Source organism: Falco rusticolus, chromosome 6 (genome assembly GCF_015220075.1).
Source record: "Falco rusticolus isolate bFalRus1 chromosome 6, bFalRus1.pri, whole genome shotgun sequence".
Lineage (NCBI taxonomy): Eukaryota > Metazoa > Chordata > Aves > Falconiformes > Falconidae > Falco > Falco rusticolus.
This window is the reverse complement of record NC_051192.1, coordinates 10,048,828-10,074,221: the sequence shown is the minus strand read 5'-3', so window position 1 is coordinate 10,074,221 and position 25,394 is coordinate 10,048,828. Positions and strand designations below refer to the sequence as shown.

Below are 25,394 nucleotides of genomic sequence, written 5' to 3'. Positions count from 1 at the left end.
AAAAATGTCGTCTTTTCTTCCTGCCCACCAAGAAAATTAGTTTACATACTAATTTAAATGACCCCCCACTGAATGAACTTACACAAGTATTTCATAACTTTATACCTAACCCACTGGGTGTTGATTATCCCTCTGGGAGAGTAAAAATAACAGCTTTAATTGTAGTAAAGAGTTTCAGGATGCCCTGTAATATACTAGGACTCTCTATACAGAAGAAGGAAAAAAAATGCTTTACTAAGCAACTTAAAACTAATCCATTAATATCTCAGAACAGCTGCATTAGAAGAATTTACCTTTTCCATAGAAGAACTTGCGGTAATAATATGCTCCAAGATCAATGTGTTCTATGATGTAACGCTTCACCTTCTCTCTGTGAATAGACTGGTTTTCTCTTGGTACTTCTAGTACTGAAACACCAGCGTTTGTGCAATGGGAACTCAGAGAGGACTCAAAGGAACAACTTTCACCTGAAGAAAAAGATGCTGAATTTGCCCTAGAAAGTGCAATCCGTCTATCTCCTTCGCCACCAGTTTCGTTCCTGAAGTAAGGGCAGCTCAATACTAAATCATTGCTTTTCCCATCACCCTCGTCAGCATCTAAATTCTCTTTTGAATTGAGGTCCTCTTTGCTTCCCAAAGGAGATTCACAGTTTCCTGTTTGGCCTGCTGGCATCTGAGTTTGTGATGCAGCTGACGCCCCAGTGGTTATATTTTTTCTTTTTCCTACATTTACTCTGGTAGCCATTGCTTCATTTATGTTAAACAAAATGCTCTGAACATCATAATGTGCAAAACATTTCTGACAGTTCCAAGAACGAATGTTTCTGTCAAGTCTATCATCCAGATCAGATGAAAACTTAAAAGTTTCATGTTCACTTTTAACTGTTCGCAATTTTCTAAATAGAGATGTTTCTACTGCTTCTGATTTTAGTCTCCTCTTAAAAGATTTCTCCCTGTCTCGACCAATAAGTAGGGCACTATCCATATAATCCAAGCCAGAAATCCTGACAAATTCTCCCCTGGAAATCTGTGCAGCAGCATGTAGACTTGGAGAAACTGTAGGATCACAGTGGAAAAACTCAGAAAATCCAAACGGAGCAAGGGTTTTATGTTCAAAATTTTCCACTCGGTATCCTCTTAACATTGCAAAAAAATTTTCTCCAGACAAGCCTTGTCTATCAATCGAAGAGGTACTGCCATATTCTCTATGAAGAGCTGCTCCAGTATTGGGATTAACAGCATTCTGGTCTAAGACATCTTCAGCATCAATATCACTTATTGTTACATCACTGTTGCTTCTTTGCCTTATGGGATGAAGTCCCCTTTGAGGGGAATGAACAAAAAGATCGCCAATCGAATATTTTCCCTCTGTAAATTCCAATTCTAGCTCTTCTTGCTGTCCGTCACTTTGGTCGTTTTGTCCATTTGGAAGTACTGAGCCAACACCTTCATAACTGGTTGGAGGTCTGTTTTCCCAAGCAGCTTTACTCAGCTCTTTAGAGCAATCTTTTTTAGGAGGCCATTCAGATACCCTTGCTCGAACACCCATTTTAGGCATAGCTGGTGTACCGTTTGTTTGATTATTTTCAGTTTTGCTAGATGCACTTGAAGAAACAGGAGGACCCATGCTACCGTTCAAAGCTTTAAGTTTTCTAGCAAAATAATCATCAGATTGCATGCTTCTTGAAGACTCCCTGAACTTTGAGGAAGTTCTGCTAATTTTGTGCTTATCTTCTTGCAAAGACCTTTGATCACTCATGTCCAGTCAGTGGGATGGGAACCACTATTATTGCATAAATGTACTGTTGCTTTTGTTATTACATTGTCTTTTATGGGCCAATGAACCGCAATATAAAAACACAGTTACAGTCTTCCCAGACGTGCAAGCAAAAACCTCAGTATACCATTATTGTACAACTTCTGTCGGGAAAGCAATCTTAAAAGATTTCCTTCAGTTCAGATGCATCCAGTTCAGTATTAATCCAGACAAATTTCTTTTATCTGTTCATAAAAAAAAAAAAAAAGTGTATTAAAACGTTTATAGTCAATAACAGTAACCTTCCAATGTTGTTTGTATATACACAACACTCTAGAAACTGGAACTAATGAGACTTGCTTTGTATGGTTTTCTATCCTCTGCCTCCTTAAAACCCAGCAACTGCAATAATCCCAGTTTCCCGTACGATGCCCACAGGATACGAGCAATTTGAACCTGCCTATCTCTCATGGGCTAACCAGTACACACACAGTGAATAGCAGAAGAGATTCTGCAAGCAGAATAGCCATATACAATGCCCTCCGCATGTCCTTCAGTGCTGACAGCAACTTAGGTGCCCAGCCTCTGTCTAATCACCGGTGTCTTTTACATAACGTGAAAGAACATAGCTACCTCTAAGACACCATTTTCAAGTTTGCTTAAAACTGGCTAATACACACAGGAGTTATTGGGGCAAGACTGGTAGAAAATGTAAGTAAAATACATGAAATAGATAGGAGCTTAGACAAAGAAAAGTGTTTTGCCCCATTTAATAGAATAAAAATAAGTATTCTCTTCACTATTAATTCAATGAATAAATGTATTTCACTTTCCCCTCCACTGCCTCTCTCCCCAAAGGGAGATTTACTTACATTCCTCTATCTGGAGTGCAAACTATTATTTAGCTGTATAAAACAGTTATAGTTGTTTCTGTTACATTATATTCCTCTGGTTGGAAACCTAGACTGTTAACTCAGTTACGGGGCTTAACACATCTGTTGTCTTCCACAAATAAGAAAAGATAGTAGCCCTATTGATAAGTGCTAATTTTATTACAAAATTGGGATTGTTAAGATATAAAAATATTCTTCAATGACTTTATTGGTCTTAAGAATGACTATGACTCATGCTGTGAAGATTCATTTGCAGGCAGAGCCCATCCTTTAACCCACTGCATAAAAGCAGGCCACAATCAGAGACAAGACAGCATGTTAGGTACCTTTTTTCATCTTTTGTTCCTTGAACAAAAATGCCAACATAATGATCTTTTACGATGCTGTAAATAAGCATAATATGTATTTACCAGAGTTTTTTTAAAAAAAGGTCAGGTCAAATTAGCCTGGAATATGAATTCTCCTCTTATTTCAGTGAAGATATGAGGTGGCAAGAACTCAAAAGATATGTGGGTTTTTTTCCCCCTACATTTAACGCCATAAAAATTTTCACAAAAAAAAAACCCCAAACAAATCACAAAACTGTGAGGCAGGGGGGGGAAAGAAATAATATAAATTAAAACTTGACAGATTTTTTCTGCTTGTCAGAAATCAAAACCAAATTTGTGTTTGATACAGTGAACTTTAGGACTCTTCTATTGTATCGTAATGGGTTAATAAACAGAAGATAAGAGTAGCATCATGATTGACATGGTTTATATGTGTTACTACCAATGGATAACAATAACAATACAACATTGCAGCTTACTTTCACTACATACAAATTTCTCAGAACTACTGTTTAATGACAATGATGTCAATTAAAACAAAGTTTTTGGTTTCTTACAGGAGTCCAAAAGATTGCTTAAACAACTGATGTGTTCAGGGAAACAGTATTTCAAGAGTGGCATGTAGGATTTTTAAACATTGACTTATGAAAATAAAGCACAAAAAGGAAAATATCAGTCATAGAATCATAGAACGGTTTGGATTAGAAGGGACCCTAAAGATGATCTAGTTCCAACCCCCCTGCCACAGGCAGGGACACCTTCCACTAGAGCAGGTTGCTCACAGCCCCGTCCAGCCTGGCCTTGAGCACTTCAGGCTTCTTTGGGTAATCTGTTCCAGTGCCTCTCCACATTCAGAGTAAAGAACTTCCTCCCAATAGCTAATCTAAATCTACCTTCTTTTACTTTAAAACCATTGGCTCTTGCCCTATCTATACAGGCCCCACAAAGAATTCTGTCCCCATCTTTCTTATCAGCCCCCTTTAGGTACTGGCAGGCAGCTATAAGGTGTCCCCAGAGCAGTCTCATCTCCTGGGCAAACAATCCCAACTCTCTCAGCCTGTCCTCATACGGGAGGTGCTCTGATCCATCTCTGTGGCCCTCCTCTGGACTCAATCTCACAGGCCCATGTCCTTCTTATGTTGGTGGCCCCAGAGCAGGAACACAGTGCTCCAGGTGGGGTCTTATGAGCGTGGAGTAGATGGACAGACCCACCACCCTTTGGCCCTGCCAGCCGTGCTTCTGATGCAGCCCAGAATGCCAGCGGCTTGCTGAGCTGTGAGTGCATGCTGCCAGGTCGTATTCAGTTTTTTAACCACCAACACCCTCAAGTCCTTCTCCAGGAATATTGACATATCTCTTAAGATATGTCAATATGCTTAATATTTTGGGGGCACAAGTAATATTACAAAGGTGAGATACAAGAAAACTTCCGTGGGATACACATAACAAGAACAGCTGACACCTTTTTTATCATCTCTTCGGAGTGTTCTTTATACAATTGTAGGAGTGTGAGAAATCTTTGCCAAATAAAAACACTAAAGGAAAACTAAACTATTCCAGAATCACCTTTTCTGTTTCTGCAATAATATAAAATAGTGAGAACACAGAAAGGTCAGTTTCACATATGGGGAAAGATATTTGACTTCTTATTGAAGATTAATTCAATTTTTATTGAAATTACGGTGAATTACATCTTCTAGCCTTCTTGCCTTTTCCTACATAAAAGCCATTCGTAGAAGTCATTAGTATATGTATTTTTTAAAAAAAAAAAAAAAAAAAAGTAATCTCTTACAGAATGGGAAAATACATGTAAGGTCAGAAAAGGCTACCCTGCAAAAATTCCATTCTTCCCTTGCGTTAACCCTTTTTCTGTTATAAGCATTTGCGCAAAAGCAGTGAATTGGATCAGGAACATAATCCAGGTCAAAATTAAATCGGGGATGAGGTGGTGAGAGGCAGAAGGAAAGAGAAACAAAGGGACACTACCACCCAATTTATTTTCAATCCAAACCCACAACATGATTTACTGTTCGGTCTCACAAACAGCTGTATTTGTGGAAGGCAGGAGAGATCCTGAAAGCCACAGGAAAGTAAGGCTTGTTGTTGTGGTGGTGGTGGTGGTGGCATACTTGATGAAGTATGGCCAGAGTATTGTATCATAAAACAAAAGGTACATTGAAAAGGTACTATTTAAAAAGAGAATTATTTTTCTTTACACTGTAAAGCTGGTATGACAGAAGACCAAAGAAATGCCTGTTTTGGAACTGTAGATTGACTTTTTATTGGAAAATATTGGAAGATGTGGCACAGTATATTTAAGGTATACTAGTAAATTTTTTTTTAAAATCTGAAGTTGGCCTAGTCCTGTAAATTCCTGTAACTCAGTACAACAGCACATTTTGGTTTAAAACTGACCTATGCTGATGGATAGCACCATATTCTCCTGTATTTGTTGTTCTTTAAGGTTTTTCTCTCTCCATAGGAAGAATTTAGCAAGTCACGAACTTTCCCCTATAGATGGTAATGCTATTTATTATAAACCGATTTTGTTTGCTGAATTTAATAAACTGTTACGTCCACAAAGACTGTGTCAATATGACCGAGCACCCTTCTCTTCACACCCGTACAGTCCTTTTGCTCGAGTTCTTCACCTCTCTCTTTTCATGTCATCCTAGCATTTAAGAATGGAATCACTGACAGATATGGCCAGAAAAGAAAAGCTGGATTCCTCCCCCGCCGTTGTGCTCCTACCAACCCTTCCCACTAAGACTGCTGGATGTTATGCAAATAACTTAAGTTCCTTCCACACAGCTACAAAGACTTCCTTCTGAGCTCAATACAGCAGCTGGTTTGTTAGTTACAGTTACAGTTCTTTAACGTGGAATGATTCCAAGATTCCTGGCGACCTGGATACATGCCGACAAATGTTCCTGTGCCAGCAGCAGAGCAATGAATAAGAACTGTACTATTGGACTACCCTGTCAAAAGGAGGCTGTTTGGTAACGCTGCCTCATGTCAGCCTTGATAGATGGAAATGAATTATTTAAGAAGTCTTTCTGTGATCATTTTGTTGATCAAGACTTTGGAAATCTGCCCCTATTATTATGTAATGTTATCATCCTAAAAAGAATGCATAATTTGGATGAAAGCATTAATCTCTACTATTTATCAAGATGACAATTCTATAAACCGTGACTCTCAAGCTCTACTAATCTTAAAAAATGGGAAGTGCAATTTGATAAAATAGGAGTATAGGCAGGAATAATATGCCAAAAGCTGAAGATCAGACATTTAATTTACATTCAATTGATTCTACACAGCGTTTTCTGTGTGCTCAGAGTCAGGTTAGCACTCTTCAAAGAACCACATAGTAGGGTAGGTAGTAGCATTATGTATTTTGCCAGTATAGCAGAGTAGCAGTTACACAACGGCTACTTTATGGAAATCCAAACCTTGCAAGAAAAATCTGCCTTCAGGCCCGTACTTTTAAGTGTAATGAAAAAGAACAGTACAAAAGAGAAATGAGCACGGTTGATAAGCTGCCTGTGTTTTCACATGTTCTGGACCAGATAACCCACTTAACAAATCTGTCACGAGATATCATTTCCTAAAACTAAAGCTGCCACAAAAAGGAAGCAATTAAAAAAAAATATGCACAAAAGTTTCTTAATGCAAGTTCAAACTTGTTTCAGTTTGTTTATTTTTAAAAACAGACTACATAAACCAATGTTTTTACATTTATATATTTTCAGTGTATTTATTAACAGCATTTATTTCTTAAAGATCCTAAATCAGAACAATCCAATTTTCAGAAGCAAAATGAAGGTTATGCCTGGTTTTTAAGCCATGCTACTTTACTTAATCCATGTGTCCAAGCCAGAACATTCTGGTCACACTGAACTCTGATAATCATATTAAATGACAGTTGATTATGATGTCAACACGGGAGAATTATTACTGCAGATAGGAGTATGGAAGATGAAAGTGAGTTCTCTGTGCAGTTGTTTTCATGCAAATGTCTTTAGAAAACCATGATATTTAAGCATAATTGTCTTTAAATGGAATATCTCTTTCAAAGTTTTCCATGAGGCACAGTGAATATTAAAGGATAACACTAACTATAATTGAGCCAGTTATTCGGATTGCAGCTGTGGAAAATGGATTGGAAATAATACAATGAACAAATTATGAGCACAGCTCATGAAAAAAAATGGATCAGATTATTGTACATCAAATTTACAATTAAAGCTATAACTACTACAGTATAAATGGTTACCTCTAGTATGCATATTTCAGATACTTGATTAATATGCAGACATAGACAAGAGGTAGAAGGATGGGAAGCCCATTATTTGACTAATGGAAATACATATGAGCTGCTGTGTAGTCAGTGTTTGTTGCACACTTCCTTAGTTGTGCTGTATTTCTTCACATTTAGTCTTTGCTTGTGAGAGAAATGCAAAAGTAGAAACTGAAAAGAACCCTCTGTTGAAATGACGTAGTCATAGAACTGTATCTACAGAATAATCCACCAACAATCATAGCTTTGCTGATTTGGGGGTTGTGGGGAATGGGTTATGAGTGACAACAGCCTACATGATTCTCACTGCTGGTGCAAGACCATCACAGTCCTTACCAAAACAGTGGAACTGCGCTAGTCTGGGTCTCATGCAAGACTTGGGGTAAAAAAAAAAAAAAAAAAAAAAAAAAAAATACTGTTTGTTCAAATACAGTTCCCTTCTCCAACAAGGAAAATGGCACATACATTAAATATTGAGACAGAGATGCAATGTGTAATTTTGGAGCAATGGATCTTTAGACTAGAACTTTGAATTCCTCAGGTGTTAAGTGTTACTCAACGAAAGGCATTTTATTTTTAACAAAGAGAGACCTCCAATCATACAATCATAACTGCTCTTCTTCATTCACAGGCTGAGAAAAAACTCCTCATCATCTACAGGAATAATTGTATAATATCTAACAGGTAAAAACAGACCCCTCAAAACCAGACTTGTGTCTGTCAGAATCACGCCACCTGTCATCTTGGCTTTTCCAGGGAAAATAATTTAATAAGTCATACCTTCCAACTACTACAAATACAAAACTCACTACTATTAGTTGTTTGTGGTTGGGTTGTTTTTTTTTAATATAATACAGCCATTTATTAAAAAGAACTTAAAAAGCAGTTACAAAAAATATACGTTCTTTGGCATATATTATACCATTATATACTCATATATATATACACCATATATATACTGGCACATATACTCATTATACCAAAGAATACCTATCACAAAGTCCTAGCAGCTTCTCTTTAGCATACCTTCTATTACTTCCCCTGAATAGTCGCTCCTACAAATGGTATCTCAATTCATGTTTTGTTTCATTTAAAAACACTGTTTAAGTTTTTCATAAAGCAACTTAGGTTATCCCTCAGTGAATATCAGTGTTTTATATAGAGCTATTACTGACTATAGCATTACTGCCACTGATTTTAAACTTTGTTAGAAATCACCTTCTGTTACTGAAAAATATGTTTAGATAAGTTTGTGACTGTTTTAGCACTGTATTTTCTTAGACTATTAATACCCATATTCTATCGTTCCATTAACACAAGTTTTGACGCTGAGATACATTAAGGCTAATTCAATTTCCAGAATAAACTGGATATCTTCCTATTCTTACAGCTCTATTATAAACAGTTCAATTATGCAGCCTATGCAGAGTTTAACTACAAAACTGGAATTGAAGTTCTATCTTGTTCGGGTTGAGCCATGTAAAGTAGCAGAGTGAAATCACAATTATTTTGAAATCAATGGCAAAACCACCACCACTGACACGCAGACTGAGAATCTTTCATCTGTACTCTTCCAATTCAGTTCAGTCATTTAAAACCGAAATCATGGAACCCAACAAAATACAGTAAAGCCTACCACATAATGTAATTAATGAGATAAAAAAGAAGCCCCTTAACATGAAATTCTTAGACCAGTTTTTCCAGGGAAAGGTTGAAAAAACATCTGCAAGCACTGACTGCTTATGTCACTTATATGACAGAGAAGGGACAGGGGAGGGGAAAGGGACCAAACTCCCCATAGTTTATTATTAACCAATACTAATTTTTAGCAGTCTTTACCAGTTGCAAATAGAAGCTATGTATATGTCAGTCAAGCTCTTGTATCAGTGAAAATTTTAAACAAACAGAATCAAAACTGTCTTTGTCTCCTTTCATTCTTCCATTCATGAATCTAGGTGTCAAAGGGCAGGATAACATAAACAAACCCTACTGACTGAGCATTAAGTGATCTGTTTTCTACAGGGAGCCTAAAATGACATCCAGAACATAATTTACACGCATGCACATTATCTCTTCAGGACAGAATGATGTATGGCAGACTAGATGACTCCAAGACATCTCCCTACTTCAAAGTATTTAGATGTACTTATCTCTGTGCCTTCAACATTTCATAGTAATTGCGATTTCCTTGTAAATGTATTTATCCTTAAAATACCCTTAATACAGAACTTTAATCCCAGTTTCATCTTTGAGAATGAGAAATCTTCAACACATAATGGTACAGGTATGTCATCAACAAGATTCATGCAAAGAAGTATGATAAAATCAGCAGATAAACACAAGTAGATTTTGTATAATACTTTCTATATCCAATGCAGTTCAAAAGCTTAGAAAGTTGGGAGTAAAAGCCTGTTTGCAAGACACGGACTTTTCCTCAGGTAGTAGAACCTATTACAGTAAAGTAAAACAGTTCAGATTAGACAGAGCATGAATTATTGTGGAAGAGTAAAGATTACTCCCTTTCAGTTACAATGCTGAAACACTGCACTGAAGAAAGTTCCACCCAAAACCAACAAAAAAGTAATTTTCAGTGATCTTGTAAAGCAAGTTGGACAACCTCTGAATCCTCAGTAGAAACAGTACTGTCTACAGGCTCAGAAATTGTCATGTCCACTGATTCTTCAATTGCCCTCCCTGCTTGAATGGATGTATTCATATTTAAATTGAATAATCCCCAAGGCAGGGACTATTTCTTTGTCCTGTTGCAACAGGATCCTCATAGGATGACCCCACTGTATGGGATGCTAAATACTATGATAATCCAGTTGGTAAACAGCGAGTGTATCAAGTCACTTTCAGAGGCAAAGCTTAGAAAGATAGGGACAGGATTTGTGCGCCACATTCACACCATTCAAACACACAGAAAAGGACCATGATGTACTGACTCTAAGCAATAATTTGCATAATCCAAAAGGAAAGTCAGTAGTTGCTTGTCACATGAAAATGAGCTTTTGACAACCAATTGTATGCATTGGAATAACGTTCTAAAGTAAAATTCAGCATATGTAAACCAACTAGCAGAAGATTATAAGAAGAGAATATTCATATTGTATTTTGAAAAGGGAGCATACTAAGTGTGTTTAATTTCGAAACAAACTTTTTACCTTCAAGTTGTTAATATACATTAACAAATGCTAAGAATGCTGGGGGGGTTTATACAGTTCTTATAAAATACTGGCAGCAACAATAAGGAACTCAGTGATTTAGAAGAAATAATGGAAATGTATTACATTATGTTAAAACAATGAAGACAACACATTCTACCTTGTCCTAGAAATAGTCATATCAGAAATTATCTTTTTTATTATAATTCTTCCTCAGTGCACAAAATGGTTATTGATATTCCAATGGAAAAGCACTCTGCCCGAGAGCAGGCATAGAGAAAACCAGGGGGGAGGGGGAAAAGCAACCAACCCATCAAATATTAAGAAATATCTTGTCTGTGTCATTAAAAAAACCCAACAACAAAAAAGCAATACTGTAAGAATTTTTGCCTTCATAATATATAACAAATTGCTACAGATAGAATGATGTGATAGAAAATTAGAAGTAGTTAAATAACATCATTATCTATACTTACCAATCTAAAAAAATTAAAAAATTCAGTAACAGAGAGCGATTTCTAACACAAAAATATGTTTAGATAAATTTCTGCTAAACTTCTTGAACACGTGGTAGCATTGTGTTCTCTGAAGAAATTATCTCAAGCCTTTTTGATATGTGTGTAAACCTGTTTTCACACACTGCATACATTTGCTTTAAATTATTCTGAAAAAAAATATCCAGCTATTGGAGTTGGTGCCTCCTGAAGTATCCAAAGAAATGGTTTTTTAATTAAAGGTTGATAGGAAAGGAGAGATGTGCTAACATTTTGAGGGTTATTTCACATCCAGAGGTAGAAATTTGGAAGCAGGTTCAGAGGCTGCACTGAAATTGAATAAGGAGTCAAGTACTGGAAGAGGAGAAAATGTTCAGTAAGAGAGAACAAGATTGCAAGCTTTGACTTTTCAAAGTCAATATGCCACAAAAATGCATAAGAAGCAATTCCACTTTTTGTATGCCTACTACAGTGAGGCCCAAATTAAAGCTTTTTCATTCACTCAGTGTGAAGATAAAAGAATAAATCTATTAAACAGCTGAGGCTGTCTATTCCACAAAGCAGGCTTCAGATTCTGACACAGTACTCAAGAGAGCTTTTGAAATATACGAAGCCATTTTTAGCCAGAACAAGAAAGTTTTTATATGTTTCTATTAGAACTGTTTCATAGTAAGATGCTGCTTCAGGCCGGAGCAGAGATCGAGCCTGCCATGTTCACATTGGAGAGGTCAGACTATCTGCATTGCCCTAAGCACGCACTTGGATTCCATGGTATGAGCTCACAAATCCGTACACTGGACATCAACTCCAAATTCCTCCAAACAGCACTAGAAAAATATTACTGGTACTTCCACCAGACATACTCTCTCCCATGCGACATGAGACACACTGCATACAACTTTTAACTGCATCTCATTTTTTGCAGTAGAAAGAGCCTCCTTAAAACAAGAGATACCCAGTACATCCACCGGTGAAAGAGGCAGCCAAAGAGGGTCACGGATTTTAATCACGGGGGCACACCTTGAGTTTGAGAAACAAACTCCCTAGTCCATTCCTGTCCGTTTTGACAAATTACGATCAATAAGACTGTTAGTGTAAATGGAAACTGACGTTCCAAAGTGGATTAAATGGTATAAAATGTAAGGACCGTGACAACTGCGAAAAGGCTGAACTTTTGTTCTGCTTACATTCATGTGAAATGGGTATGTCATACTACAGGTCTGCACATACTTGCAGCAGTCCTTGCTGGCTCAAAATAATCAGATTTTTACATTTAAGGTATACATACAAGAATATATTTTACAGATAACCTCTCAAAGATCCATCAACTGTATAAAACTTTGGGTACCACAGAACATTGGGATATGACATTAATACTCAGTGCCTACAAAATTACACTGTTTTCTTACACATACTATTTTATCCCTTTTCCTGTTGCACATAAGATATTTGAGAGAAAACTGCCACGATCAAATAAGATTTGAGAAATTTCGCTAAACATGGTTTTGTTTAGATCTCTCCTCACATTTCCCCCCAAATATCAAAGACTCGTTCATGCTCTTTGTGAGTTTTCCTGTAATAATGCTGCCTGATGATACTCAAGTTGGTCTGCCACAGGACTCAGATCTCTGTATCTATTAGAAATGCTCATACAAAGTTAATTGTTGCAGCTTGTTTTAGGAAAAAAATATTATTCCAGAAAAATGCTATTTTGGTGACGCTCTAGAGAATTCCTATCAACGGGACTTAAAACTGTAGGCCTGTGATGGCAGAGGGTCATCCTCCAGATCCTACCCTGTCACGTGACTAGGCAAATCACAAATGCAGTACACAGCTCCTCTGCATATAAGCACCATCATCTAGTGACACCTCCGTCATTCTACAGTTTCCCAATGCAGCGCACAAGGGAATGTGCTGATTCCCTTCCCTTCTTCTGCAAGACCTACTGCACTCACCCGACATTTCCAAACATCACTTGGCGCTGAAAAATACAGTTTGGGCAAAAAGCGTCTCTGAGAGAGCCAGCCTAGAGGCCAGTTGTTCTACAGCTTCATTCAGCTATTACCTAGTTCTTACAAAGTGAGTATTTGCAATAATGAACACAGCGCTTCCCAAAAATCTTCCAGAACTTGGCTCCTGTTAAAAGTGCTGTCTTTGTGCCGTCCTGACCAGCCACATCCCTCCAGGATGGATGAAAATAGTCTGTAATTACTAAGTGAAATGGTAGAAATGCACTTACACACTCTAGAAACCGAGCTGCTGCAGCTAACACCACTTTTTCTAACACTTTGCAACCTCTGGGCAAAGAGGGAATCACAAAGTGGATAAATTCAGTTTTACAGGTGAGTTCATTTCTAGGGGGGTGAGGAAAGAGCTTACATCTGCTTCATTGTTAAAGCAAAGGAGAATTTGAATCATCTCACCCATCATGACAGTTTTCAACAACAAAAAAAAACCGCAAAAGAACATGTCCTCACACCAATTAATAAGGAAACATTGAACATTGCACATGGCAATAGACAAAAGTGTTCAAAAACTCAAAACATTCTGATGTGGAAGAGATCTGAACTACTCACTAAGGAAGAGAGTACAGCGGCACGTGTTATGGAAAACCAGAAATACTAACTTTGCTTCTGTTTCTTAAGTTTTCAAGAAAGTAAAACAGGAAGTGTCATGCCATGTCACTTGGCAGTAGAACGGCTCTGATGTCACCAGGCTCAACTATTCTTAGCAGTAATGAAGGAAGTGGTTGATTAAAGTAAAGTAAGTTTTAAAGAAAAAGGAAACATTTAGTCTTAATCTTCATGGAGACTGTTTTAATTTGACCTTGACTCTTTATTAAGTGGCATGAACTGCAAGGTAGCATACGATGGTAATATTACTGGCCAGTTTTCTCAGTCTTTCAGACTGACTGGGGTTCTGCAGTTTCACATGTCAGCAAGTAAATGCTCATGTACTTCTGCTTCCCTTTAGAGCTCTGAAATATTATTTCATGTCACTGTACATCAAGATCTTTTAAAGAAGTTATTTTCTGAGAACAGAGATATTTCCCTTTTTTCTGTCCTTTCCCTCTGAATCAAAAGAGCACAAATTCCATGGAGAAAGAAAATATGTTTAAATCTGTGCTGATCATAACACACTTAATTCATACAGTCTTACTACATAAAAAAATGATTTTGTTCTTAATTTTACAACTTAAATTTGGAAAGCAGATTTCATAGTATTAACTAAATACATTCAAGGTCTTGGTAGTTACCAAATAACTTGGTAAAATGTGTCCACACGACATTTCCAAGCACATGCAGTTAAGCCTGGGCTACCTTGCACCAAACAACACAGCTCGGGCAAACAAGCACCTCTCTGAGATAGCCAACCTATAAGGCTGGTTGTTCACAAACTTTGTAGAGTCACAGTTCTTTTTTGGCAAATAAAACCTTTTCATGTAACTCTAGACATAAACAGAAGAACAGCAGCTGGAATGAGAGAGTTGCTAGCAGAATAGTCTTCATTTTTCAGCAGTCCACTCAAATTCAGCACAACTTGATAGCAATAAAAAGTCACTGTCATCTGTTCAGTGATCATCTGATATCTTTTCTAGAATCAAATAGCTGTCAAGCTAAAAGACTTGTTATCAGTAAGACTTAAAAGGGTCATAAAAAAAGATAACTGGTTAAAGTTTTATGTAAACTTTATGGCGTACTTCCTTCCACTTCCTCCTCAAAAAACCCCAAAACAAAACAAAAAAAACAACAATAAGATAGCTTCATCATTGCTCTAAAGTTTTGGCTTTAGTTTGTTAAATTAAAGCAAAGTTTTCTGAAAACTTTCTGGAATTTTCCTGCTGAGAAAATATGCTATATATTTTCATTTTAAACAGGAAGAAAAAAAACTGTCTTCAAAATCATAGTGTGGAAACACTTCTTTCAAAAATTCCGAGCCAGATCAGCAAAACTTCATTTTCCTAAATTGAAAAGAACATTTCTTGTCGTACGTATGCATTTTCCAGACAGTCACCATCATGGCTGGGGTTAAGGAATGCAGATTCAATGCTGTATTCCTTCGTGTTAGAGAGACATTAAATCAAATGTCTATAAGCCTTTCCTGATTCTTAGCATGACAACAGTGGAGTAAACTAGTCTGCCTTTAAAAAGCTACAACCCTAAAAGTAAGTTTTAATAATTCAGGAATCTCACTACTTTGCGCCACCCACCCCCACCCCATGCTACTCATTTCTTTCTTTGGATTCTGAAAAAAAATCTTGTATGGAGTGACATGATAGCTACAAGCTATCACAAGCATGCTATCAACTTCCTAACTTTACTGCTTCATGATAAAAGGCCCAAAGGCAAAATTTTTGAAAAAGAAGTCTTGCTTTAAGAATCATTTATGAAACACTCAGTAATTTACCTTTATATTTAGCTCTCTGAACACAATAATAAGAAATAACTCTATAAGGAAGTTTGAAAATATAACCGTGGCCCACTGTTGGTAAGCATGGGGAAGGTTCATTGGAAATTCACAATCTGGAATGGTTTGCTTTTATGGGGCCAGTTTTGCTTTAACTGTTGCTTGTAAAATTCTGATTACCTAACACCCCATCCAATAATTCAAACACTGAATTTTAGATTTGATTTATCAAGTTCTGCTCCTTATGTAAATGAAAACGTTCAAATAGGAGGGTATAATTAACCGATCCAAAGTGTTAACACACGGGCATAGTAATACAGTGTAGGCACTGCAAAAAATCTGCCTCTGAATTTCATCGTTGGCCTTGATTTAGCACAAAGTTTCTGGTCAGCCAACAAACTATATGTCATTCATGCAGACTGCACATTTCTGGAACTGTGTGTTCACTTGGTGTCAGAGCATATCTCCCTCTTTTCTTTTTTTTTTTTTTTTTTTTTTCTTCATATATTTGCATTACAGAAACTACAGATTTATTTCAATATCCAAATTTGGAAATGAACAATCACATTTGCTAAGTCTCTGACTCAGAAAGCTCATATTAGATTACAAGAGAAAGTACACATTTGACATATAACTTCAGTAAATGGAATTCCTTCTCCTTCCCAATGCATACTCACCTACTTTATCAGTAAAATCCACAGGTTATTTTTCCCCCAAATTCAGGACATTATCAAATAGATCTTACTTTCTTTATAATCTAGAGAATTTTTTTCCCCCTTAACTGAACTCTGTGTATTTGTCAACAAATTGTAAATTGCTTACAAAAGCCCTCAGCTATTCGTGTCAACGTTATGTATGACCCTTTAAGAAAAGTATCCCTATCTAGGACACTTCATAATATGAGTGATTTTAAAGGATTTTCTACAGAAACTGCTCAGCGAACTTCTGCCTTTTTAAACAAATAGATGTACATGAGGAATAAAACCCAAACAACCAACCAAGGCAATTAAAGATGCACTAAAACATCCATATAATAAGTTAATGTGAATTTCTACTGGCTTGACTAAAGTCATGCAAAAAGCAATAAAATCAAAATAGTCAGGGACTTACAATCGATCAATTGTAAGACATTATTTTCAATTAAAAAAAAAACCACAACAAAAAACAACAAACCAACCACAAAGATATCCAGAATTTTAATAAAAACTTGTGTTTCTATGCAAGTCTACAATTCAGTTGTTTAAATTTCTTCCAGCTGAATTGTATGGGAGCAAATTTTTGTGTATGTCCAAGGCTGCATTCCCCAATATGGACACTCACAGTACAGTGTGTGTGTAAAGTAAGCAAAAATATCTTTGCATACAAATGAATCCATACTCTCATTAATCTGTATGTCCATGTTTACAATGATTTTGCAAAAAAGTCTATGTAAATTTTAGTACCATCTTTAAAGTTAAATATAATCACAAATTCCCTCACATCTTGTTCTTTTAACTACTCTAAACACTTTTACAGGCTTAAAGAAGAGATTTTATAGACTCAATAATATTTTTTTTCTCCTTAAAAACGCCTCTTCTTCCTAGAGTATAAATAGCTTTCTAAAAATGCAGACTAACTTTCTGGTCAACAGTTTTGATTTTACATGAAGCAAGACTTTTTCTCCTCCCTTAGCTAGAGAACTATATTCACATTAAAAGCTTAGGCAGAATCTGGGCCAAAACAGAGGGTGCAGACTTGCTAAGTAATCATCTAAAGCCATATTGAGAAAAATTAAAAGGCTACTTGCACTTCAAAAGGCTTGATTACGAGGCCTGCATTGGCACTGACACAAGTTTAAATTAGTAAACTGTAGCAGACTGCTCTGAGAATGGGGGTGTGGGGGACACCCGCTAAAACTAGGTTTTAAGGAACCATGCCATTCTGCTTAAAAAAAGAAAAATAAAACTGAAACTGTGCAACCTTATTAATCTGATTCAGCAATCCACTCATATATTCTATCCAAAATGCCAAGGCTTGAGGGAAGAAAAAGAGCACCAAAGTCTCATGAACTGCTGTTTCAGCATACAGCAGTCTTTCATCACATCATTAACTAGGTTGTCCACATTTCACTTGGAAGATTTCATTATGCAAATTTATATTTACAAAACAAGTAGTATATATATATGGTTTTCCTTCCATTGTAAGGCTTTTTTAACTTTCTCTACAAGTGATGGTGTGTGTTTGCATGCCATGTTTGTTGCACACACCAGGAATTTGCTTCTCATGATGTAACTCCCATCTGTATTTATTCCAGTGTTTTCCTTCTAATGCAGGAGTCTTTCAGTCTCCCATTTTTATCTCACACGGTGATGATGCCGTGTGCTTCTTCACTTCACTTCTTCTTTTCTCTATTTCCAAACACCATATTCACCAAATCATATCCAATTAATGCAATATTTTCCTTCTCAATCCATATTTATATCAAATAAGGAGCACAAGCCAGACAGTTTATGTGTGTTAGGACCATGACACACTTCAGTCTGGAATGAGAGTGTTCACAAGTAACAGTTATCCAGGCATAGATATTCAGAAAGTAAACAGGCCAATAAGGTAAATTAAGATGTCAGGCAAAGTTGGTTGTCATCAACCATTACCATACTATTTATTTAATTTGCAGTCAATTACAGAGACAGCAAAAGCTAGCAGCTTTGCTAATCACCAGCCAAAAGCTCCCACACATCCACACTATCTTCTTTCTGTTTTCCAACCAAATCGATTGGTTTCTGATCACTGATGCCTAAAACCACCCTGGAAAACTCAGAATTCATTCGAACCCTTGTTCAAAATCATCTGTTATCAAGAAGTGATCTATCTGGTCCTGGCAAGTTCAGCCTCCTATGACATATTGAAATAAAAAAAACCATCCTACATCATTGTTTTCCCTCAAGCCCATTTCTTCCTCTTTTATAAATATCCTTTTTTCCTTGTCCTTTCCAAGGTCTACTATCCTGACAGAAGTCCAGCCTTCCAACATACCACTGAAGTCCAGCTGATTTTAAAAGCTTGTCTCTTTGTTTTAGCCTTATTATCTAAAAATACTCACTTCAGATTATACTTCATTCTGCAGTTCTACTACTAATTTCCTCACTGAATGCTTTGTCCTCTTTGATGTCACTACTGTTCCTCTGCCACCGCTTCCATTATCTCAATATTTTTTCATTCTTAGTATCTTTCTAAAGTATCATTCATCAGTCCTTTCTATTCTACCAAGATACATCTTTGTAGTATCCAAGGCAGTCAGATGAGACATTGTACAACATTAGTAGCATCAGTTACCTTACCTTCCTTTCTCCTTCTTTCCAGGAGAGTAAGGAAGATACAGGACTTCTTAAGATGTCCACTATGCTGTAGTTTAGTTTTCTTTTCCTTTGAATACGGGTCTGTACCTAGTCACCAGTTAATACCGTGCATTACACTTAGGTGCTAATCCATCCATGCAACCCCTGTCAAAACCAAGGCAAAAACAAACACCTACTTCAACATGTCCTTAAAGTCAGCAAATTATCTACTTCAAACAATAGCCTAGAGAGGATTCCAAGGAACAAAGCCCCTCTGCGAACACTGTCAGCAGGGTTCCTTCAATTACAAAAACTGACAAGCCCAGTGAGAAAATGAGTAAATTCAAATAAAAACTTAAAGATCACAAATTAAAAACTTTTAGTGTAAACCAAAACAAGCCATTAATATAGAAAACAGCATACATAGTAGCCCTGTATCATACTTTTTTAAAACTAGAATTATTTTTTTTTAAAATATATATTTTACTTTTCAGCTCTAATTTTTAGAGGAAATATGCTAGAAATATTTAGCCTATGCTTCAAATAACAATAACAATTATAAGAGTAACAACAACAATAATAAAAATACTTCAGAAACTGATTGAAGCTACTTCAGAGTGTTAAATTAATCTTTGAGTTTAAACACTGGGATTACTAAGTAAAAACCTCAAAGATGCATACTGAAGCCACAAAATAATCTGAACAAATGGAACATGTATGAAGAAAAAAATATTATAACACTCATATCAAGAAAATAACTGAAATAACTGTTATTGATCAAAGTATTTCATGAATGCAAGAACTCGTCTTGAAGATGAAATGGGAATGCTATATTATTTTGCCACATCTTCCTGGAAAACTGCATTTCATATAAGGAGTAATGTGTTAACTGGAATTATTTTTTTTCTAAGACACTTCAAAAATACCTTTTAATAATAAAGACTAGACTTTGTGTTCCAGTCAAAACAATCCTTCCACTAAATGAAAGTGGGCCGCTCTTGCTTATAAGAAAAAGCTTCAAAAAAGAAATAAAGGCCTATCAACTCGAGTCAATCAGTTGTTCTGTTCTAATAATCAAGTGGAAGACTTAAAATATTTGAAACTAAGCTAAATATTATCCCTTGTCAACAAATGACAGCTAGATAGAGCTAACAGAACTAGTCATAACAAGAGGTAGCAGGCCAATTTGGTATTCTTTGCAGAAAATTAAAAGCAATTCTATAGGCATGTTTCTTAAGTAAAACACTGACCCTTCCCCATTTGCCTAGATTGACTTTCCCCCCTCTCCTCCCACAATTTCAGCTGTAAGTCTCTCCTATTGAAAAGACTCAGTCTAGTACCAACTGCACACAAGAGGTGACTTTGTTGAATGCAGGAACCACTCAAGGGAGATTTTTAGAAAGGAACAGTTCTTTACTCCATGTTTTCTCCAGGAACATAATTTCCTCACAAGTCTATACAAGCAGCCAACATTATGGCTACCGTAAGACTATGTACTTTGTCAGATATACCTATCAACTCACCTGGAGTAAAGCAATGAGTCCATCTAATTCCCTCCCAACTACTTAAGAAACTGGAATATGTTGGTGGAATTTAAAAAAATACATCAGCAGTTTAATAGTCTTAAACCATTATCAGAACTGATGTTCTAGTTAGACAAAACTATAAAGCTGCAAAAAAATTAACAGATCACCTTAATACAACAGTTCTTGTCATATTTGGTGCTCAAACAAGCTATAACTTCAATGAGTATTTGTTGAATGTCTTAACTTTTAATAAATTTTAATAAACCTAATTTTCAAAGCAGGCATCACCAACAACATTTGTAACTAAGTCAGAAAAATGCACATTATTAAACAAACACAAAAATTGAATGTGATTTACTGATACAGAATTAATTGTTCCTACACACACAACAACTCCACATTAGAATGAGACAGAATTCCATACACCATGCAAACTACTTTGCGCATAAAATAAAAAAGTTGAGTAAGACTACTATAGTAGCATATTGTGCTTAAGCTAAACAAAACAAGCACTATTTCCATTGAACTCTACAGAACCCCAGTGACAGTGTGAAGTGACTGGGGAAGAGTGCACATTAACATAAAAATTCGAGTCTACTGGAAAAAAGCAGCTTTGTGGAAAACTGTAGAACTGAAGTACAAATACAGAAAAAAAAATCATCCAGAGCAGCTACAGAGCGCAATGCACTAAACATCGTCCTAACCTGAAATACTCTGAGTAGCAACTGAATTTGAGTTCAGTTTGTGTTGTTTTTTTTTTTTGGTTGGGGTTTTCTAGTTGTTTGAGTTTGGGGTTTTTTTGGGGGTGTTTGGTTTTTGTTTTTAGAAAATAGTTATTTTATTAATTAAAAACATGAGTACAGTCAGTCCAATATAAAGCTTGGTTTTCTAAGCCACATTTATGACTATGTATTCCTGCTGTGTTGCAATAGCACTCAGATTCCAGTAAGAACTTCTCTGTTTAATGCAGGGAAGTAAATTAAATCTTAGTGCAACAAGTCTACAAAACAGAACGTCAGCGATCAACACCCCACTGAAATAGCAGAGCTGCCCAGCAGCCAGCTACTCTGAAGGGGTGAGGAATACAGAGGAAAGTTTGCTGATCTCCACTTCAGCCTCACCAAATACAGAAACACTAAGAAACAAAAATAGTCACATTAAAAAATAAATAAATTCTTCCCAATTCCAGCTATCATCAACATCTAATAACTATAGCCAAGACAACAGAATTAGATCCTGACTCTGAGCAATGGGCACGTAGGCAGCACTTTTCTGGAAATGTCTGCTTCCAGAGAAGGAATGACTACTACTTGACAGACCACATATGTGGTCAACTGAAAGACTTTTTAAAACATGAATCAGTATCAAAACCAGATGTCTTCTGATTCAATTAATAAGCAGATTTCATAACAATTGCATAAAGAAGGTAGCATGTACGCTTCAGAATAAATTAAGTGCGAATGATACACTGCAAAGATTCTTCTATAGAACGCATACAGACACTTCTATTCTGCCTTTGTAAGGGAACATAAGAACTCAAAGTGCTTAAACAAAACCAGCCACCTAGCCCCAATACAGCCAGCCTTCACAGGAGGTATGGGATACCAGTAAGGCCTCCTTCCATGCTGGGAAACAAGGTCGTTTTACAAATTCTGTAATTTTAACATAAATAAACATCTGTTTACACTGTGCTTAGCTCTACCGTTAACTAGAGAAGAGAACACAAATAAAAACCTATTTTAGTAAAATCGCTGAGCAGTGTGCCCAACATAGCTGGGCAGTTGCCGGACTGAATACTTAAGGGAAATGTACCATGTAAAAAGGACAGAGCATCAAGGTGGTTAACACTTGAATCAAAATAATGAGGGCTGCTGTCTGCATGCAAATCAGCGTAGTTATCAGGGGTTGAAAGGAGACAGTAAGTATACTCCAGTCAAAGCTGACACTTAAGTAGTCAGCAAAAGCAACTAAAAAAAAATAATCTGACAGTTAAAATACTTAAGCTATATGTTAACAGTCCAGGCATAGAGTTAGGAGGAGAGAAAAAGGAAGAAAGTAAACTAAAAGAGAACGGCTAGAGAAAAAAAATTTTAACGGGACTAGACAATTAAATTAAACACTACCTATTAATTCTGACTAAAATTACGATTTCCTTACCAGTGTTTCTCTCGACCTCTAAGTCTATACAACATCCACAACGAATCAGTTTTGCAGGCCTTCCAAGACTGGATTGCTTGATCCCTCAGGTCAGGAAGCATATAAACACATATGCCTAAAATACATCCCAGATATGAATGCATGCACAGCAGGGCCAGGAGGCCTGCGTGTGCCAACTGAGCTCAGTTCCCTTCTCTTAGCAACTATGCGGATCATGTGCACACAACCTTGCAGCTTAACCGAAGCAAAAGAGAGGAAGGTGCCGGACAATTATTGGATAGGGATAAAAGCCAGGGGAGAGTACTGCGTTAGTGGGTGAAACAAAGAGAAGGCAAGAATATGAGAAAACTTCCGACAAGGGAGCATGTGGGTAAAGGAGGGATAGAACGCACTCTATCACCTGGTCCCTCATCACCCATCCATTGAGCTTATGGCCAACACTGGGGGCTTAGTATGAGGGACTGACACTTTTCTGGCAATAAAAAAAAATTCAGGTCAGTTAAGATTTATTCATATTAACAGATTAAAATACAAACAAACTAATTTTAAATCAACCAGATGAGTGAAGCATTAATACTGCATCATCCACTTCAGCTGGATATTCACAGAGGGACAAGATATTATGCATATTTTACCAAGACAGAACTCTCATTTTGTCCCAATACTCCAAGATACCATTATTTCTGACAGTGCTCTACAAAAAAGTCTATACCTCTTGAACCCTGAACAAAATGCCTTATGTCCATCCAGAATAGTTGCTGGTTATTTTTATACAAGATCATTCTAAGATAGTTACCTTTACTCATTCACATTTTAAAACTAACACAAGTTTTAATCTCATTGAACTAAAAGGAAGATTTTAATTTTTCTGGATGATGACTTTAAATGTTTAAAACCTAACAAACTATATCTCTGCAAAAAGTTTATTAGATATACCCTACACCACAGCAGCAACAAAATTCTGTTTTCAAATTTTGCTTCAGAAAGTGTCACAGGTATAACTTTACTAGGCCCTACACTTTCCATAGACTTGCAGCTGTTTCACTGACAACTGTCACGTTGTTCCTCTGTCACGAATGTATCTGGTTTCAAATTGTGCTTTAGTTCACCTTTTTCAAACCAGGAAACCTGAAGCTTCCAACAGTAATTACTTCAGTATACAGTTCTGGAAGCTATGCACTCAACACCTCATAGTAAGCTACAAACACCTAACACAATGCAGAATTCTATATAGTTTCCTGTGTGAGCATAGTAACAAAAAAATACAAGGGCAACAGGAACACAAACATGGAGGTTCTAAACAAAATAATCTTATTTCATAAGACACAATTGTCAACTGCAACATAACTTCAGTATGCAGTCTGACAATTTTTGTATTTTCACAGTTACTTTTTAAAAAAGACACTCTGCTAACACTCTAAAAAAAAAGAAAAGAAAAAAGAAAACTTAAAGAATAGCCTTCGTTTTAGCTTTTTAGCTACACCACTACCTTGATACAAAATGTCAATCCCAACAAGTCATTATACAGGTAGCAATCCTAGGACAGAACAAGTTTCTTTTCTACCTCCTCCAGTAACACCACACTTCAGTAACTTCAAATCTATCGTAGCTGCATACATTAACCTGTTAGAGAAAAACAAACTATTTCAAACATTTATTTCTATTGTGCAGTTTAAGAATGCTGTTTCAAAGTCAAACTTTATTACACACAAGGTAAGAGAGATCCAAGATTACCTTGCTAAATCCGAAAGTACCACGAAAGCTGGCTGCCCTGGAGACCCAAGTTAGCTGAAATGCATACAGCTGTCCTACAATCCACACTCTTCCTCCTCCTCAGACGAAGCTACCAAGTGCTAAGTGTAATTGAATAATCAGCATATGTAATGTAAAAAGGCTAGACTAGACATCTGTTTATCTGCTCCTTAGAAAATAGTTTTGAACTGAACCTGCAGCCCTCTCTGATCTTCAAAATGCTAAAAAGCACTTGCCAAAGAGAACAAAACAGGAAAACACACAGAAATCTTTCTACAGGTGTATTCTAAAGTTTAGAAGTGAGCAGGAAGACATTTCTAAATGTTGTCTTTAAAAAATAAATAAATCCTACTTGAGGGAAAGATGAAAACAATCAGAGTAAAAAAAAATCAGTCACATTCTTTGTAGCTGGCTTCTAAACATGATACATCACTAAGTAAGAGAAATTAAGTAAATATCGGTGAATGGTGCTTTGGAGCCAACTGACAAATAAAAAAAGGCAAAGCAGAAACAGATAGTCTATCTAATGTGCCAGTCACCCAAACATAATTAGCTGTTATCATCGTTAACAATAATGAAGGTCACGTTCCTACAATCTCCAAAAGACAAATGACAGAAGGAAGGATGTCACATACGGGAACAGCTGAACTCTTCCTTTCTTCTAAGCAGCCAGTCAGTATATATGTTGAACAAAAAGCACGTGAAATGGAAGCATGTGTTCCTGCCCCTCTTAGAAATAACCACTTCAAAAAATGTTTACCAATTTAGTTTATATTTTTGAGAAAACTTTGTTGCTGCAGTGGACTTTGATCCTCAGCATTTGCTGGCATGTAGCCCTGCCCTTCCTGAAGCTGTCCAGAACAGTTAATGTCACTGGTCTAAAAGACGACAGAGAAACCTCAAGAAATTTCAAGAAGAAAATCTTCCTGTTTATTTTTTTTTAAGTATGATTCCTTTGCATTCATATCACTTTCTCTAATCTGCGATGAGATGGAACAGAAAAACTGTATACAAGTGGACACTAGATGAAGTGGAGGATCTGGAAAAATTCTGTATTCCTCTTTCCTCCACCCACCCTGCCCCTCCCCCCCAGGGCGCCACGCATGACAGAGTACACACTCCATTCATAAGGAAGAATTTGACAAGGCAACAAATCAGGTTACTAGGCTAAATGAGAAAAGTGAGAGGGCAAGACAAAGAGAAAAATGCAAAAAGTCTAACAGGTAAGAACTACAAAGTATTGTTTGTAGCAAATTAATAACTTTTTAGAGGATGAACAAAGACAAACAGAATACTTGTG

General features: G+C 36.6%; 1 protein-coding gene across 7 annotated transcripts in view; it reads right to left on the bottom strand.

The window, feature by feature from the left end:
• SIPA1L2 (signal induced proliferation associated 1 like 2) overlaps positions 1 to 25,394 on the bottom strand; it is a 152,088-nt gene that overhangs the window by 86,200 nt on the left and 40,494 nt on the right. For all 7 annotated transcript variants that reach the window (XM_037392334.1, XM_037392337.1, XM_037392342.1 and 4 more), the window contains exon 3: positions 294 to 2,000. In XM_037392334.1, the coding sequence (XP_037248231.1) occupies positions 294 to 1,758 (1,465 nt within the window). In that variant the 5' untranslated portion in view covers positions 1,759 to 2,000. The remainder of the gene's footprint in view (positions 1 to 293; positions 2,001 to 25,394) is intronic.